This window comes from Cibotium barometz, chromosome 19 (genome assembly GCF_041138505.1).
Source record: "Cibotium barometz isolate CiBa-2024 chromosome 19, ASM4113850v1, whole genome shotgun sequence".
Taxonomy (NCBI): domain Eukaryota; kingdom Viridiplantae; phylum Streptophyta; class Polypodiopsida; order Cyatheales; family Cibotiaceae; genus Cibotium; species Cibotium barometz.
The window spans coordinates 17,801,841-17,820,818 of NC_141064.1; the positions used below are offsets into that span (position 1 = coordinate 17,801,841).

The window sequence follows — 18,978 nt, forward strand, 5'->3', positions numbered from 1 at the left end:
CTTAAGCTCTCTTTCCCCCTGCATCTTTTAAGTGCAAACATTTTCAAGAAATGCTTGGGTACCCACAATTTAGCTGTCTTCTGTCTATGTGCGTCCACTAAGGTCTTGGATACTGAATTCAAATTGAGACTAGCTTTTCCAGTTTTGCCATTACAAAAAAGAACCATAATTTCTTGAAACATTCTCTGGCTTCTCTTCTCTCGAGGTTCAATTTCACTATATGTACCGCATCAATTTTCAAATAAGGGACTCAAGGTATGATGCATCTCTCTCAATTGGGGTTATTTAAAGATCACAATGCATTGCTACCACATAGCAAGCCACTTCTATTAATTGCTAGAGTGTAATTACAATACACAAATAAGTTGATTTCAAAATTGACTCTAAAATATATTTCAGAAATACCATTTGAGCTTAAAGGAGGTTGCCCTCAGAAGCTCATACACAATGCTTAGTCCTACCTAGGAGGAACAAGAAAAAGCTGATATGCATCACATTAAAAAAACATTCTACTTCTACTTAAGTAATCTGTTCTATTTTCTCCTCATGATTTATGCACATGATAGCAAGTCACTAGTGAGCCAACCCAGCCAACGTATCATATACCGAACTGGAGGCACTCTTCAAAAAACCGACTCTATTTCCTAAAGATAAATTGAAAGCAATTGTCTGCATTTAACTCTACCCCCTAGTACAGCTCAAAAGTTCCCGTCACAAATGCTCAAAAACAGAGAAACAAATGACAAATCATTTCAACCACTTTTGCAATTCACATTAGTTTATTTCTCATCACCATGGCAAACTCATAAGAACCAAGAAACACAAGTTAATGTTTTTAATGAAGAGCTTGTTACATAAAACTCACGCCATACTCACATCACACTTCTCAATAGCTATCTATCATGGGCATAAGATATTCACATTAGAACCAAAAGCATTGAGAGTCTGTTTATAAGCAAAACATCAAGGACCTCAAATGTTGAGCGAGTTTGCTTGTAAGTGCAAAATCCTGAAGAGCACCACCCAAGTAATGGTGACCCACATCACAGAATCAGTTAGTAGGAAAGCATCTCACCATTTCACCTTGTACAAAGTCAAAAGAAACCATCAAAAACAACTGCAGTGAAAGTGAACAGTGACTACCTTTAAAAACTCAGAACAGCTTGATGACAGAAGTAACAGCTCTATAAAGAGAGAGCATGTGTTGAAAAACACAACATGAGTTCCATTCCAGAACCTCATTTTAAGTTAAAAAAAACATATCTGCATGTGCAAATAAGGCAAGAAAAGACTCGATTTAAAATGCAGTCAGGAGATTATTTTCTTCAAAACAATTTCATACTTGGACCAACACAAACAGCTGATAATTATCAATAGGTCGTGTGATTACACAACTCTAGACATTACTGCACATAATTTGTGCACAATGTTACCCAGCTTATGTACATAGTTCTCCTAGGTTACTGCTTCAAAACAGAGAGAACTTCTCACATATTTAAGAAAGAGACTTCACAAACGTAACTACTGATACTAGTTTTTAAGATGAGGAAAACACTGGGAGACCTCAGTTTTGGGATGCTTTGCTTCTGCATGTTCACGGCACTTCACCTCACTTGTTGTGCACATGAATGTCTGCATGCACACCTTGCACTGCGCAGACACATGTCATGAGTTTAAAAACCACAGAAAGCACACAAACATATGCAACCATAGCTTCAACATTAGGCCACCTGAATTGACATAGCTTTTTTGTTGGATTCCAGCTGGCTACCTGCATCCAAGGTAACAATCAACCTTAGAAACAAAGAACAGCACAGTGAGGAATCCTAGCAATCTCAGACTAGTCTTATAGAATCACTTTCACAACACATTCCACTACTTGAAATCACTAGTGCATCTCCAACTTGTGTTGTTTTGCATCTCCAGAAAGTATGCAATAACATGAGACCAAAAAAAAAGTATGTTGACACAATATGAGGTTGTGATGCACTATCCCTCTTCCTTTCTTCCAGGCATAAAGCAGGGCATTCCATAGAAAATCTGTAATGTAGCCAAACTACAAGCCATTGGCGATAGCACACAGACCATGGTTGCATGAAATGGGAATGAAACCAACTGATGCCTATGCAATCGAATGGCCTAACATGAAGCAAAAATGGCTTGGAGACGGCAAGCCCTTCACATTATATAGTATAAACAAAAATGTAAAATTGTGAAATTAAATACAGATAAAGAAAAAAGTTGAGAGCGATAAGAGGAAGAGATGGCGATGAAAAATTGCTAGAAAAAACAGTTTCCTGTTGCTACAACACATTTTTTTGAACAAGGCACTGCTTAGACTTAAACCCTGGAACAAAAGCATCACCCCAAAAAATCCAACAAAATTATTGGGGATGTTCTGGTGGGCAGAGAATTGTAGAGATCGATTAGAGCACAATCCAAACTATCTATTGCCAATATGTCCCAAAACAGGCATCAAGGGAGCATGAATAAAGACACATCAGCAGCTGTTACATGGCATTGGAAGAGTGATAATGCTTCCAGGCTGCACAAATAGGTTTATGACATGCCAATGAGGTGATAGCTCAAGTGGTGAAGGTGTTTGCCTGAGACCAAGAGGTCTTGGGTTCAAAACCCCCCTTGGTGCTTCCTCGGCGCGGCATCGCCTACGGGTGGATAAATAATTTCTTTTCTCTACATTTTGCAAGCTTCAATGGTGCAGCCAGGGTCTGACCTGCACATCAATAGGTTTGATTGTTTCATGAACAGCAACCACCATATGAGAAAGCAACAACCAATTATGATGGGACTCTGGCAAATTAGTATAGTATATTGATAAAAAATGACCTAGCTATCTACATGTGTCAGCATCATTTTGTGGCTAGGCAAGAATCCTTCCAACTCTCTAAAAAAAGTCTTCTTGATGGGATACCATTCGTGATGGAGTGTGTGCTTCTCATCTCAAGCTGCCTAGATGCCCTCAACGCAAAAAAGGAAAAAAAAAAGATACATACCAAAATCCCTTCCCCTGCATAGGCGATATATCTTACTTGGTTAAAACTGGGAAACTAGGATACATACTAAAATCCTTTCCCCTGCTTAGACGCTATAGCTTTCTTTTTCTTTTTCTTTCTTCTTTTTTCCGACTAGACTTAGGCCCAAGATCCTCCTGTAGTAACTTTTTTCCCCGCTTTTTATCTGCCCATAGGTGATGCTGCCGAGGAAGTACCTTGTGGGGTTACTCAAGACCTCCTAGTCCTAGGCAAACACCTTCACCCTTAGGTTATCACCTCGTTGGCCTTAGACGATATAGCTTACCTGGTTAAAATAGGATGATGCATTCATTGGCATAAATGAAATGATAAGCAACCCACTCTGCCCATAAATGAGGTGCAGTCCCACGTGTTCAGGATAGACACACCATCCTTCATCTTTTTGCATGAAAATACAATGTCCGTCTCTGACTTCTCCAAAGCTGGAGAGCAGTATCACCATAATGACGGCTAGCACTACAAAGCAAAGTAGATCAAATGAAAAAAATTGGTCTTCATCAAGCTTACACAGGGCAGCAAAACTCATTTTCCACTAGTTCTACATGCCCTAGGACTAAAGGACGGAGACAGGTGTGTTGTATATGTCAACTGACTAATAACAAGACCTTTCTAGAAAAGAAATTTGTTCACCTGTATATGCAGCAGAAAGGTTCAACATTTTTGAAGTAAGAAAGGGAGAAGTGTCACTCGAGAGTCTGACCATGATGTGCCTGTAGCAGGCAGAGAGCATATCTGCATCTATCTCGCAACACGTTGAATAGGGCATGGTCGTGAGTAAGAGGAGGCAACATTGAAAAGATGCTCTGGAATATGGAACATAAATTTAAAGACACAACTGAAAGGTAAGGCCGGAAGAAGGGAAGGGGGCTCCATGTGACGGTCCACATAGCTCTGAATTATAGGCTCCAAATTGCCCATAGTAGCAGCAGGGCAACTACTACACTTGGATGACTATACACAGTAAGATCTCTAAAATGCACAGAATTGCCTTGCGGGTAATTTGAAATAAAATCTTAAAGAAAAAGGTAGCATCGTACTTACATGTCCCAAACTCAGTTACCTTGGCATGGCAAGACGGATCAACGACATAGCTGGCGAGACTAAAGAACAGTAATAACCCTAATTCAGTCTACGGTGTGCATTTGTCAGACAATATATGAAAATAATCTCAAAGCTTCCCAACTCTTTTCTTTTATACCCCCGTCTGTAGTAGCGTACGGCAATCTCAGAAACCCTAAATTTCCCCAATAAAGTCTTGACCTAGGAAAAAATCGAAGAAAGAAGAACCTTTGGCAGATTTGGATTTTTCTTGGGCTCGTTCGCGAGCCATCTTCGCTTTCTGGCCATTCCCGCCACCCATCTTTCGAGATCTGAAGCCAAGCAGAGACCGCAAGAGGCGGCAGGCACGCCCTTATCAAAGCTGCCAACCACAGCGAATCATTCATTGATCTTACAAAACAGAACAAAACTGTGAAGTCGACATGAAATAGATCGGATGCGAAACGGCATACCTAAACACAGAGACACAGCGATGGAGGGATCAAAACCCTGAAGGACGCGCTCTGCAGACATAAGCAAGCCCTCGTGTCCTACAACTTAGGGTCCGCCCACACCAACTGCGTGTGCCTGCCTGCCTGCCCTACACGTTTTCCCCCGTATTCTTATCCATGGCTTCATTGTTCATGTTTTATTCTTATCCATGAGTATGTATGTATGTATGTATGTATGATTCTTATCCATGAGTATGTATGTATGTATGATTCTTATCCATGAGTATGAATGTATCATGTATGCTAGGTTCGCACCTTCCCATGGTTAGGGCTTGTACCACCATATGCACATAAGGGTATGTTCGCACCTTCCCGGCCCGAACGTCTTTAGCCACATTGTAAATTCGGGCTAGTTGTCCAATTGGACCACCACCATGCGAGGCAAAGGCTTCCAAACTCTTTGCACCAAACACATGAGCTTTGTCATGTGAACCCGCACCCACTAATTTTGGAAGCCTTGCACCCTACTAACATCGTATGCTAGGTTCGCACCTTCCCATGGTTGGGGCTTGTACCACCATATGCACATAAGGGTATGTTCACACCTTCCCGGCCCAGCCACATTGTAAATTCGGGCTAGTTGTCCGATTGGACCACCACCATGCGAGGCAAAGGCTTCCAAACTCTTTGCACCAAACACATGAGCTTTGTCATGTGAACCCGCACCCACTAATTTGGAAGCCTTGCACCCTACTAACAAGGTCAAAATCAATTCTTTGAACACGCAATATGCTATCATTCCCTAGTCTTTAAAACACCACCCGACAATCTACAACAGACATCACAAACTTTCGCATGGATGCTCGTGAATTGGGCGTAAAGACTATCTAGGTAGGGTACCTCTGGTGGAGAATCTCGATCATTTGGAGTAATTGAATTATTCAAAACTATATTGATAGCTCTTGCACAAACACTCCACATCCAAAACTCGTGAGATCCAAGAGTCTGTCAAATTAAAAAAACTTTTCAGATTTAAGAACCAACAACAAATAAAAAAAAATTTTAAGAACCAAGAACTATAGAAAATAAGCTCAAAAATTAAGTAAAATTTTTAGTGAGTTTTTAATTTAACCTACACTGCTATCAATCTCGGTATATTTAGATAGAAGATATTTCCACACATTGGCAATAACATGCCATCCACATGAGGTAGAATCTTTTTGTAAAGCCACTGGCTGATTCAAAAACTTATACTTTGCCTCCTTTTTATAATTTGGATATTCATCTTCAATCTACAATAGCTCTCTTACATGTCCTATTAAAAACCAAATTTGAATATAAGGAAAAATAAAGAATAAAGCTCAATATTCAAGTTATCAAAAAGGAGAACTACTTACAATTTGAATATAAGAAAAAATAGAGAATAAAGCTCAATATTCAAGTTATTAAGGAGAACTTACAATTTAATCTGCCCATGCATGCCAGTTAGATTGTTCATGAAAATAACAGTCCTTCTCAGAAGATTAATGACACAAGCACTCCAATGCCCACAAAAGAAAGAAAAAGATATAAGAAAGCAAATATCGTATGTCAAATATTTACAAAACACAAAGGAATCATCAGTTAGAGACAAACCTCTCTACATATGGCAAAACAACAAACAAATGTTCTTATTTCTCATTGGCCTGAAATAGGATACTAGCTCAGAAGTCTTCTTCTTCATATCAATCAATGCAAGCAACACTAAGGGATCACAAATAAATATTTCGTTGACTTGATTTGGAAGCAATTCCTTTATAAGTGCCCTACAAGAGTTTATGAAGGAATGAACAAAATATGAGAAAATAGAAAATAAACATATAAAAAATATACATATGTGAAATGTAATACCTTATACACAAGAAAATAACACTTTCATTGATCTCCCTATCCTTCTCTACAAGCATGTAGAGGTCCCTAGGTGCAATATAGAGATAGTCTTCCTCCACTGTCCCAACATTGCAGATTAGCTACCCTGGTACTTGGGCAAGCCTATGAGTATTGGCCTTCCCTCCTCTTCCTCTTCCTCCTCCTCCTCCTCCTCCTCAGAACTCTTATCATCTGGCTTAGATTTCTTAACCAACTTTCTTTTCTTTTTCTTCTTGGGAGGGAAAGTAACTTCTTCAACTTTAATATCATCTGCCTTTGATTTCCTTTTCAATGCTGGGGGAATTGCAAGGATCTCAAAGGCTATCCTATCCCTCATTTTATCAAACCTGTACCTCACTCTGCTAACAAGTGTCATGTCTCTGTCCATCAAAGTGACTCTTCTTGCATGGGCAACACATGAAGCTGTCATTCATAAAGTCTATAAGAAAGTCTTCACATGCTTCTTGAAGAAATGTCAGTGCACTGCTCTGCCATCATCCATAATGTCTTTGCCCTTTGATTTTGTCACTAACTGTTCTTACAATTCTAAGGAATGGTGCCCTAGGGATGAGCAGATGTGTAGCCTCATGTGCTTGCCTAATCTCAGCAAAAACAATTTCTTTTGTCTCTGGAGGAAAGTTCTTGCCTTGGATAAATTGGTTCTGCCCCCTTTACTTGTTTCTTCTCTAATGGTTACTTTGAAGTGGTTGCCTCTGGCTCCTGCTCTGGCAGCACTGAATCTTTAGGAAGAGAGGGATCTGGGTAAACCATCCTCACAGTCTGCTTTGTACGAGCCATACTGCGAGGAAGCCACGGTGCGATAGGAGAGATCAGATCATGCTGGATGTGTCTACTCACGCCGTGGGAGGAGGGCGAGAAGGCGTTGAGGTCGAGAGGCTAGCCGTCCACGATGCGATAGAAGGTGCTGGAGCCTGTCGGATGTGTCTACTCGCATCATGGGAGGAGGTTGCTTTTTCGAGGGAGGACACGGTCCACGGTGTGAATTACGTTATTGGAACCTACCAGATGAAGCTATTCACGCCGTTGAGGGAGGACATTGTCCATGGTGCAAAAAGTGTGCTGAGTGCCTGATGGATGGTAGTATTCGCGTCGTAGATGGAGATTACGGAATGGTACTCGATAAAACTTTCGCGTCCGATAATTTTTTTTGAATATTTTACCCATTTTATAGAATTTGATGTCATCATTGCAAGTGTGACGTAAGCCCTACAACATGTCACTCTTTTCGGTGATGAAGTTAGTCCTACACGTGTCACTCCGATGATGATGTTAGCCCTACACGTGGCACTCCTATGATGATGTTAGCCCTACATGTGGCACAATGACACAATTTGTAGACGTCAGCGCTACACTTCTATCGTACATGTATGACGTCAGACCTAATAAGATCTATATATATTCATGCCTTGTTTAAATTTAATTTTTTTTATTTCTGTCCTTTGCCTCTTCCACACGTGCTTTATAGTTCTGTTCACCGTGCGATAAGAGGGTTTGTTTTATAGTTGTTTCTTTGTCCTCACGCTGTGGATTGGCTTCCCTCGCGTTTGTAGTTCACCGTGTGCGATAGACAATTCTGCTTCTTACTAGTTATTTATCATCGCATCGTGGCCAGCATGGAGCAGGTGGTTCATGTGGTTCACTCCTATGATCCTTTGGAATATGTAGAGGCACTTGAAGAGGTAAAAGATGACCCTAGTGCCAATGAGAACCTATTTGATTTATTAAGGAGAGCTGGGCACGATGAGCATCTGCCAGATGTTGAGCGTATATTTAATGTGCCCTTTAATTTAGAACAAATAGTTAAGGACATAATGTCTTGTGCATGGAGAACACTTAAAATATCAAACTTCATCCTCGTTGGGCTGCCCTTCTTTCTTATTAATGGCATGAATTTTATTCTTCTCTCCCACATACAAAAGCTTTATTCTTTAAGGGAGGATTATTGCCTTGCAATTATAGCAGATGGTTGTGAAGCTGCCAGGTCTACTGGATGTGGAAAATGAACATAAAGAGGAGTTTCTGAAATTAGACACTGAAGTGACAAAGAACTTCATTGAAGCCCCTAGAGCCATGTCATTGTGCTTCGAAAAAGCCAAGGAAACTGAATCTTCTCTTCCCACAGAGCTAGAATTTCAAAATCTTCAAGAGGATTTAGGAATTACTGAAGTAGGAAGAGAGCCCTTGCCCACCCTTGATCAAGGAAATGAAGAAGGCTCCATCAACCTTTGGGATGCATCAAAGCTGGAAGAGGATGAGAACCAGAAGGTAATTTATCTGTTCTTGAGTGAATTTATGTTTTGGTATTGACTGAATTTAGGTGAAAGCTTATTCTTTGTTTATTACAGATTGAGCTTGATGATGCCGATGGTTTCCTTGGACGTGGAGGTGCTGCCCGTGCAAGAGTTGGCCAAGATGCTGCTCTTGCACACTACATCCCATATATTGACAAAGAAATATTTATTGTCTACCACAGCAAATATTCTAGTGATGCTGAAATTCCACTTCTCACACTCAAGGCACTATCTAGATATACGGACTATTCCTTTATCCCTTACAATACACATAAGGTCATGCTGATAGAGAAGCGTGCTGTTATTTGTATCTTTGGATACGGTACAGGATTTTGGCCTTCCTGAACAACCGGATAATTCCTCTGTTATGCTAGCTATGCTGTGGGTGTGTTGGACTAGAAGATGTAAATGCATTGAAGATGTATAGTCGTCGCAAGAAGTTTTTACGTTATAGAGGAAAATGCCTAGTGAAGAGGAAGAGCAAGTAGTTGTTTGGGTTTTCATTAGAACCTTCTAAAGGTAACTCAGTCTCCTCAGTCATGTTGATCTCACTCTTTGCATATGCCATTGCCTCATTCATAAGTATGATTCATTTGTTCTAACCTCTTACCTTTTAAACTCTGACACTCATCCACTTTCAACACAAAACTTACCTTGTCACCCTGCATGACAAACAAAAGAGATAATTTTTAGTGCTTAAAAGATTTCTTTTAGTTCGTAAAGAATGTAAAAAATTACTTACATTGTTTAGGCAGTCCATAGAATAAGATCATAGCTCACTGAAGACGTTGTAGATCAACAAATATGTTGTTGAACCCATTATAGGGATACATAATCTTACCATTTGTGCTTCATTTTTTTCCCCAAGCTCCAATGGTTAATGTATCATTGATGCAATAGAACTCTCCAATTTTACGTTGCACATCATCATTGCATGTCCTCTTTACTAATCTTATCTTTCTGGGGACATGAAAAATATTCCTTGTGATGCCTTGTTTGCGGAGTGTATCTTTTAGCAAAATTGATGGAGGGCTTGATATCCTTTTGTGCTAATGCCCACCTCATCGCATGCATTCTAAACCTCCTCAATGCTTAGAAGATTGGTAATGTCATCCATTATCTCATTTGTGAGTACTTGTCATATCTTCTTGTGGCGTGGGTATCGAATAATGGAAAGAATGTCACGCCTCCTCACACAACTACGTAATATTTCTCCAAAATCTTAAGGACCATTATCACCACATGCTTCTTTTTAAAAAGTTCCTATCAACACAAACCAATAAAGATTACCAAAAAAACTTAATCTATTGCTTATAACAACCACAACAACCAAAAATTCCTTAATCAAAAAATAAAAAAACAAACCTTGTTGCATGGATTCTTTGATTGCGAGCACCACCACCAACTACGAGTTTTTGAATGTTATTGATTGTCCTCTTTTGCTCTCTTGCTCCCACGGGGGTGCACTTCATGTGAGAGATTGTATCTTGTAGCTTCATAACGCGAGCTTCTTTCTCTTTGTCTCTTTTCTCTAGCTCTACAATATTATTTTGTGCATCTTGCAGTGCATGTTGTGTACTACTCAAAGTGCTTTGTAAGCTTTGTGTTTGTGAGTAGAGGAATTGGACTCTCCATGCATCGCTCATGCTTAACCTTCTACAATATCCAAGCAACCCATTCTCACCCTCTCCAACAAACTGAATAATTAGGATATAAATATCCATCAATCCAAAGATCCACATTAGTCCGACCCTGTTGTCTTCTTGCATGCTTCTCATGTGTATTCAGATGCTCTTTCTTGATTGGTGCATATTCATTCAATATGCGAATATGCAAGTCCACCTTCCGCACTCTTGTTGAATCGAGAATTTTTGTCATAACCAAAATGGAAGAGACTAATCTGAAGTGACTCAAGGCTGTCCTATTGTATTCATAATAGGGCTACTCTATTGTGAAGAGGGAGAGAGATAAAGAGAGAGAGGGAGATAGACTCAAGGTTGTCCTATTGTATTCGCAATAGGAGAAGAGAGCTTGGAAAAAAGGGAGAGAGAGAGAGAGAGAGAGAGAGAGAGAGAGAGAGAGAGAGAGAGAGAGAGAGAATAATATTATTGCAGAGGTTGGTAGGAAACGTGATTAATAATAGTAATGATTGAAAGAAACAGAATGTGGGGGGAATTTCAAATATGACTATTAAGATGGAGTAAATAAGAATGAAAGCATGGGCATCAGTAATCTTAGTAGCGGGTTTTAATAGCTAGAAAGAGAATCCAAGTTCAAGATTTTGAGAGATCCCCTACTTTTACGCCCAAAGGTAGGTGTCATTATGAGCTTTGTCTCCTTAACCCTCAGTCACAAATTAGTCTTAATTTCTTAAAATTAGGGATCCTTACAGGGCCCTTTTTATGCTCAAATGCCCCCTAATGTGCTAGTATCTCACGTTCTTCATCTTGTACTTGATCCTCTGCATGTTCATTTTTTACTCACTTCATCCATGAGCTCTTTAACATCCCTATCTTGGAAAATACTCTTTGAACGAGGAGCTACTTGTATGACAATCCACCATTTCTTGAAACACAACCTTGTAAGAAGAAACACATTGAGTGTAAACATGCATAAATATGATATAATAAAAGCTTATGGTTAGAATTTACTTGTTCACAATGGTGAGGTAGCACAAATGTGTCCCTCTCTGTTTGTTGCCAAAATTTTGTGGGAGTCGATCGCCACCATAAATCCATTTGGATACCTTTTCACAGTTCTTGACCGCCTCCACACATATCCTTGAATCACTTCACATCCAATATAAAAATTTGGAATGTCCTCAATCCAACCTTTAGGATGTTTTGGACCATGACACAATAATCAAGCATTGCTCCACTTTCTTGCTGAAAGTTAGTCAGAACTCCACAATCTTGGGTATTTCTCTTTATATCTATACGTTGACTACAAAGATGGCTTCCTTTGGACCACATGGCATTGTATACCTTATACTACCACCAACACCAAATGAAATATATTTATGATATTGAATAACCATATCATAAGATTCTATTTGAATAAAAAAAGAGAAAGTAGACACACACATACATGAGGCTCGCATCCTCTTGCATGCTCCCACTCTTGTTTTGTCACCATCTCTCCATATTCTTTAGCCTTTTCTATTTCTTCATAAGGCCAGTCAATAATACAATATTTTGGAAGTGATGCAAGCTATGGAGAAAATGAAAAGTCTCTCGAATGCATCCTAAATTCTCTTCTCTTGTCTCCTCATATCAGTTTTGTTATGGCTCACCTTAACCCTCCTTAAAACACATCCAAAAAGAGATTACCTAGTGAACTGCAACTATCGTGAGGATCTTTCCAATGGCCAAGCTTGTAAGCCTTGAGGTCTCCAAGCTTTACAACTCCTTGAGAAGAAATTCCACTGCATCTCCCGTGAGCGTTGTCACACCACCGTGTTGCACTACGAGTCCTCGTCCCTCCTCTCACCTCACTTCACTCACACACACTCACTAGCATACATTAGGGAGAGAGATTAGCAAGAGGATTAGCAAGAGCAAGACTCAATTGCACAATGGGAGAGTATGTTGTATTATGAGAGAAATTCACTTATATACATGGCCATAAGTGTTCACACTCACTTAAACTGTGGTTGCCGGGCACTTTAGGCACCTAATGCTATTACAATGACTACTCTCATAATATATCCATGAACTACATCACTTCTTCATCCTAACTTGCTACCACATGCTCTTGAAGTGGGAATTGCCATAAATACTCCATCACACCATTACGGGCGCCTGTCCAAGTTGTAGCTTTGGACACTATTGCTTGATATCTTGAATGTATGACCCTTTGGTGTATCTACCGTGACTCCTTGATGTAAGATAATGGCGGTAGCTCTTGTTAATCCTAGAATTGGATTAACATTCCCCCCTTCCTCATGATGATCGCGTCCTCGTGATCGTGTTGAAGACCTTTGTGTGGGGAGAATGAACAAGCTTTGTCGATGGCTTTGATGTTGAATGACGTTCAATGGTCTGTGTTCCGCCGGAAGGAATAAGAAAAGATAGTTAATGAATGAAGAGGTTAGTGGTGTATTGGGAATTCCTAACGGGGTAGGGGGTTTTTGTGAATGATTGCATTTTTATTTTTGTGTGAGCCCTTTTTTTTTGGCCCACTTTGTTTTTGGCAATCATCGGCAAAGTTACATGTGATTTTTGTTAGTGGGGACACTAAGAGATGTTAATAATGGGAGAGAAGAGAGAGAAGGATCCGAAGGAATGTAGACTTAATCATCAGAACGAGATGGTGATTCTCAGTTCCTCATTTGATTCATTGAAGTGACATTCATCATTTAAAGTAATTGGCTTGTGATGATGTCCCTTTGTGTGGCAGGATTCTTGTCAAATATTGTTGAGTAAGACCCGATCTTGTTTTCTTCTGCCCGTGTGCTTTCTATGTTTTTATGTATATTTAATTGCTCTTAGAAGCATATTTACATGAAGTACAAGAATTGAGTCATACAGACTCTTATTGAACTGCTCTTTGTTGAAGTAGCCACTTGTTGGTGAGGATTGAAAGAATTACGTCGACTTGCAAGGCTAATATAGAGATCTTCACTAGGGATTGAAAATCATTGAGTTGTGAAGATTGTGGCGTCGTTTGGAGAGGTTTGTAATTTGAAGAAAAATTCCAGGCAATGGATTGTACCATTGACCAAGCTTCCACCCACCATGGCCCCCCCATCTAGAGATGTACCTGGAAGTTGTCGATGGTGAGGCTTTGGTGCAAATGTTCTCCAGTGCATGAGTATGGATATAAACTGCAGGATTATGACGTGAAACACTGAGGTGTGAAAGACCAGACGTGAAGGGTCAGGACGTGAGTCATCATGATGTGAATTATCAGACGTGAAGGGCTAAGACGTGAAAGACCATGACGTGAAACATATGATGTGAATTATCAGACGTGAAAGTCCAAGATGTGAAGGACTAAGACGTGAAAGACCATGACGTGAAAGTCCAAGATGTGAAAGACCATGATTTGAATAAGCAGACATGAATTATCAGATGTGAAGGACTAAGACGTGAAACATATGACATGAATGAACAAACGTGAATTATCAGACGTGAACGAATAAGCCGTGAGAAAGACCATGACGTGAAAGACCATGACGTGAAAGACCATGACGTGAAACATATGACGTGGATTATCAGAAGTGAATTATTGGATGTGAAGGACTGAGATGTAAATTTGTTGCTGAAATGATGTCGAGGTAGTAGGGAAGACTACTGATTATTTGCTTGAACAGACAAGCTCTTGTGTTGGTGCTGAATGCACGAGAGTGGTTTTGTTTGCTTGCTGTTGCTTGGGCCTCCATTCTTATCGAACTTTAGGTGAAGTTGTTGGGGTTGAAGTCGGTGGTGAGGTTTTCTTCACGTTGTTCGATTTTGGCAACCATGTGATGGAATTACCATCATAGTATCCTTGTTGTTGAAGCACAGGCACATGTACCTATCTTTGATGAACATTGTAAAGTGATGGTCGATGTGCTTGGTGCTGAGGCTTTCTTTTTTGTGCAAGTTTAGGGGACTTTGTGATGCACTTGGGGACCCAAGCTTTGGTATTTCTTTGGTAGTACCCTTGTGCTTGATATCGTGATTGTGGGAATCTTGGTGGAGTTTTCTTTTAGGTTGGTGTGGACGTGACTTGGGTTGGCACGCTGAGGCTACAGGTTTGAGACTCATTGGCATTGTTGATGATGAGGTTAGAGTCTCTTGTGGAGTGGCTGTCGATGACGAGGGCTTTGAGCATGTGGTTGTCTCCTTTGGTGAGGTTTGTTGATGAAGATACATAGGATTTAGGGACTTTCCTTTGAGTTCCCTATTAGAGATAGATGGTTGTGCTCTGGGAACTTCTTCAGGACTAGCTGCTGATTGCGAGGTTTTACCTTGTGGTACGTGGACACCATGTGGTCATCTTCATCATTACTCCACAATCATGGCATTGTGGGATCCACTCAAGAGAGATACTCTAAAATGTGGACACATGCTTCTTGCACGAACCAACCCTCTGCCATGGTTCCTTTTGGCCTAGCTCTTTGCCTAGCAAAATCCTTCATGGTCTTCATGAAATGTTTAAGGAAGAATATCCACTGAGCATGCACAACACTTCACACCGACACTTCATCTATCAACAAGTGTACCATAGGATGTAATTGACTAGTGAGGATAGTTCTTGGGAGGTTCTCCTCTATGCACACAACCTCCACCACTACCATTACTCGGGCTACATCAATAGTGGATGGATGAATTTCCTTGGAACTTATGTACCTGAGATAGAGTTGAGTCCATTTAATTAGCATGACATGTCTCAAAAACTAGCACAACAATAAAATAAAGCTATGTTAGAATTTCTGTTTTTCATACCTCACCACCGCTTCCATTTTGTACATGGCCTCGCACACTTTTTGATCTCCACACCCGCTAATGCATATGAGAAGAATGAACTATGTAACAAAAAAAAAGCAATTAATGTTATGTAATTACAATGAAATACCATCATGCCACTCATATAAGTAAATTCAGCATACCTAAAACATCTTGTGCCAATCATGCATTTTTAGAGCATACAATTGAGTTTCTCCTTTCTTCTTTGTTTTTGCAAATTTCCCCTTTAAAGAATGCATGACATCCATAGGGGTACGAAAGGAGAAAGTTTGATCATTCACTCTCTTATTCTCATTCTTTATCAAGATCTAAGGTGCTTTAGGTGAAATTACCTTCCCGTTCTCTTGAACTATTGGTCAAGTGGTGGTGTGGGGAGGCGTTCAATCAATCTCAAGTCCTCCCAAAATAATCTCTCTTGATAATTATGTGGTCACAAATACTTGATGCTACATTTTTTATGATGTGCATTGGATCTAGAAGATGATGGATTCTTATCTTTGTCCAATACAAAAGAAGATCGATTACCTTGTCATTCCCGGTGGTGGTGTATGGGACCTCCACAATACTTCGCAATCTCCTAGTCTTAGAAAATGTGAGGAGACTCCTTTTGTACATGGAACAATCTTCTCATGATAAAATGGAAAAACTTGGTGATGTTCTTTATATATGACCTTCTTAAGATGCATAGTAACAAGCGATGGCCTAAAAATAGGACAAGCATTATGACCGGATGTTGTGAGTCCTAATTATGCACAAATAAAATTTATTTAGAGGCAACTAATATTTGATAATTCAAATAAAATGGAAGGTTATTGAGAATAGAAAAATACCGGATTAATCTCCATATCCCATAAAGTTATGCATTGTCCACATTAAAATTGTCTTCACCTCTGTGCGACGTTGTGTAAGCGCGGTCAGGACACATCATGCACTTGGATGCCATGCCATAGTATCTTAAGATCCTTGATCAAAAGTTCAAAGTAAACATCCATGTTCTTGACCTTGTGCTTGCTAGGCATGAGAAGAGCTAGCATCACATGGCCCTTCTTTATTGACTTCCAAGGAGGGAGATTGTAGTTCACTACTACCATTAGCCATGTGGTCCATGATGTTGATTTGAGACCAAATGGATCAAATCCATCCATACCAATCCAAGTCGTAAGCGACATGGCTCGTCCTTGAATTTCGACCACTTCTCTTCTATGTATTGCCATGCCGGTGAATCCACATTGACTCTCATTGTGCCATTGGTTGAACGATTGTGTGCATGATGCCATGTCATGAGTTCGGCAATAGACTTGCACCAAAACATGTGCTGAATGTGGGGTATGATAAAAAATGCCTCAACACCTTTTGAGGAATCATCATACCTTACAAATCACTTTGGTAATGAGACTCTCCACATTTCGAACATTGAGTTGTATCCTTATGAGCACCCCATAATAGTTAACAATCATTGACACATGCAAGTATACATTCGTAATCCATGCCAAGTGTTGTCAATACTCTCCTAGCATGTGTCAGTGTGCTTGGCATCTTGTTGTCCAAAGAAAGCATCTTCTTCATGAGCCTAGAAAGGGTTTGAGAGAATATCAAATATTATTTATAAAGGGTATGGTATGTCAAAATTGTGAATTGCTAACCACAAATGCTAAGGACTCACCGAAACAGGCTTGTAATACTAGCATTGCTTCAACCATACATGGTTTTCAAGCTTAGTAACTCTAAGGTCTCACAAAGGGTGGAGTATACACACCCCTCGTAGAATGGAGTGCAAGTGGCTTGTCATAATTGATCTTGGTCAAGTGTGGCTTCGGGCTCCTCCTCTCCTTCTTTCTCAAAGAATTCATCCATCATCTTGTCCATGCCCAAATCTTCATCTACTTCATATTCCATTGATGGAGACATTTCTTTCTCATGTCTAGCAGGTGGGCGCACCCCAATTGAATCATGGAGGTCTCTAAATCCTTTATGTAGTTGTCCCACTAAACATAGAGTAATGAGGCATAGAATTTCTCACTCTACGATGTGTCTCCTCCTCGTCCTCGTCCTAGAAAAACATGGACTGCCTTATGAAAACCTAAATCATGTACATAAGAACTTGTAAGATAGAGAATATATACACTCACCAAGCTAGCACCGAAGTAGAGATTCAATAGCTATGTAGAGAGTAAGGAGGGAGCTATGGAAAGCTCAACCTTCACCTCATGCCACATGCATGCAAGAGGGACTAAAGAGAGAGAAGAGAAGGAGAGAAGCTAGAGCATCACCATCCCTACAAGCACACACCAACAATCAAGCCTGCAAGCACAAGTAGTCATACAAACACAAGCTCATGAGAGTGAGTGAGTGAGTGAGTGAGTGAGTGAGTGTGAGAGAGAGAGAGAGAGAGAGAGAGAGAGAGGCAAAACTCAAATGAGACTAATGGGATTGTCCCTTTTCATATTTCATCAAATGTCTTATATATAAGAGCTCATAGTTTACAATGGCCGGCCGCCCATTTACAATTGGTGGCCCAAAACTAGTCTTCCTAGTTCTATGTACAATTATTTCCTATGACCGGAATTACACAAGCCGTACGCTTGGTCATCCCATGTCTCTTTTACATTAAGCGCTTTGCGCGGTTACAAAAGATGATTACAATAAGTGTAGCCATGCTTGAAAAGTAATGTTAACCAGAGTGGTTAACATTGTTTTAGAGTCATCATTTACCTTGCCAAGACTCCCCTCCTTCCATATCAATGGAAAAATTTTTATTTTTCTTTCACATATCCAAAAACTTTAAAATATTAGGGAGGACTATTGCCTGTCAACTATAGCAAAGGATTGTGATGTTGCTTCAGGCTTCGTAGACATTGAGAATGAACATAAGGAGGAGTTCATTGCTTTGGATACAGAGACCTCCAATGAAAGATTTATTGATGGATCGAATGCCTTGTCTTTGTGTATTAGAAGGGAATAAGAGGAACCTCCAACTCTTAAAGATGAAGATTTTGAGCAAAGGCTGGAGACCCTTGGAGTTGTTGATTTTAGGAGAGAGAACCATAGGTTTCTGAGGCAATAGAAGAGAAGTATGGCTGTATTAATTTATGGAGAGATAAAGTGCTTGAAGAAGATGAAAACGAGAAAGTGAGTTTAACTTTTTGTTGGATTAATTGGGCATTCTTATCCTTTGTGCAGATTGAAATTGCAGATTGTTTTCCTTTGTTTGTTAAATTTACTCTATTTGTTTATTGTGCAGATTGAAATTGTAGATTGTTTTCCTTTGTTTGTTAAATTTACTCTATTTGTTGATTATGTAGATTAAAATTACAATGCAAATGAAGACAACTTCTTGGATAGAGGAATGGGTTCAAGGGGAGCTATAGAGAAGGATGCCAACAAAAAAGACTCAGCCCTTGCCTACTATTTGCTACATATGGACTAGGAGGTTTTCATCGTTTATCACAGTGTCTTCTCAGATAATCCAGATGTACTAATGTTAGCCCTTAATGTTCTTTCAACGTTGATGGGATACTCCCATATCTAGTTCAATGGAATCAAAGTAATGCTCTTGGAGAAGACAATTACAGTCAAAATTTTTGGATATGGTCCTGGGTTTTGGGCCTCAAGGGCTAGTTATTTTTTGTTCTATTCATCTTATGCTATTTCATATAACAAGATATATGTCAACCTTCTTGGTGTATATAGTAGGAAGAAATTTCTGAGGTATAGAGGAGATATTCTCGAACACAAAAATGATAAAAAAAAATCAAGAAATAAT

General features: G+C 39.8%; 1 protein-coding gene across 9 annotated transcripts; it reads right to left on the minus strand.

Annotated features, from left to right (window-relative positions):
- Window positions 1-1,342: 1,342 nt before the first annotated feature.
- On the minus strand, window positions 1,343-4,722 carry LOC147628289 (uncharacterized protein At2g23090-like). Of its 9 annotated transcripts, none has more exons than XM_086813368.1 (6): window positions 4,565-4,722; window positions 4,341-4,473; window positions 4,095-4,153; window positions 3,684-3,791; window positions 1,731-1,771; window positions 1,343-1,650 (listed from the first exon to the last, which is right to left on the minus strand). In XM_086813368.1, the coding sequence occupies exons 1-6, from the start codon at window positions 4,623-4,625 to the stop codon at window positions 1,531-1,533; spliced, it is 522 nt and encodes a 173-aa protein (XP_086669494.1). In that variant the 5' UTR covers window positions 4,626-4,722; the 3' UTR covers window positions 1,343-1,530. The 9 variants fall into 9 exon arrangements, with proteins under 9 accessions (XP_086669494.1, XP_086669497.1, XP_086669499.1 ...); XM_086813367.1 differs by lacking the exons at window positions 1,343-1,650; window positions 1,731-1,771 and adding exons at window positions 2,266-2,734; window positions 3,319-3,509 and having other exon boundaries at window positions 3,684-3,785; XM_086813366.1 differs by lacking the exons at window positions 1,343-1,650; window positions 1,731-1,771 and adding exons at window positions 2,266-2,734; window positions 3,319-3,509.
- Window positions 4,723-18,978: the final 14,256 nt, after the last annotated feature.

Coding starts and splice junctions, on each gene's coding strand:
- LOC147628289 (XM_086813366.1), bottom strand. CDS start 4,625: ATGTCTGCAGAGCGCGTCCTTCAGGGTTTTGATCCCTCCATCGCTGTG. Junction 4,474..4,564: donor CGCTGTGTCTCTGTGTTTAG/GTATGCCGTTTC, acceptor TGTGGTTGGCAG/CTTTGATAAGGGCGTGCCTG. Junction 3,510..3,683: donor CCTTTCTGCTGCATATACAG/GTGAACAAATTT, acceptor TTTGCTTTGTAG/TGCTAGCCGTCATTATGGTG.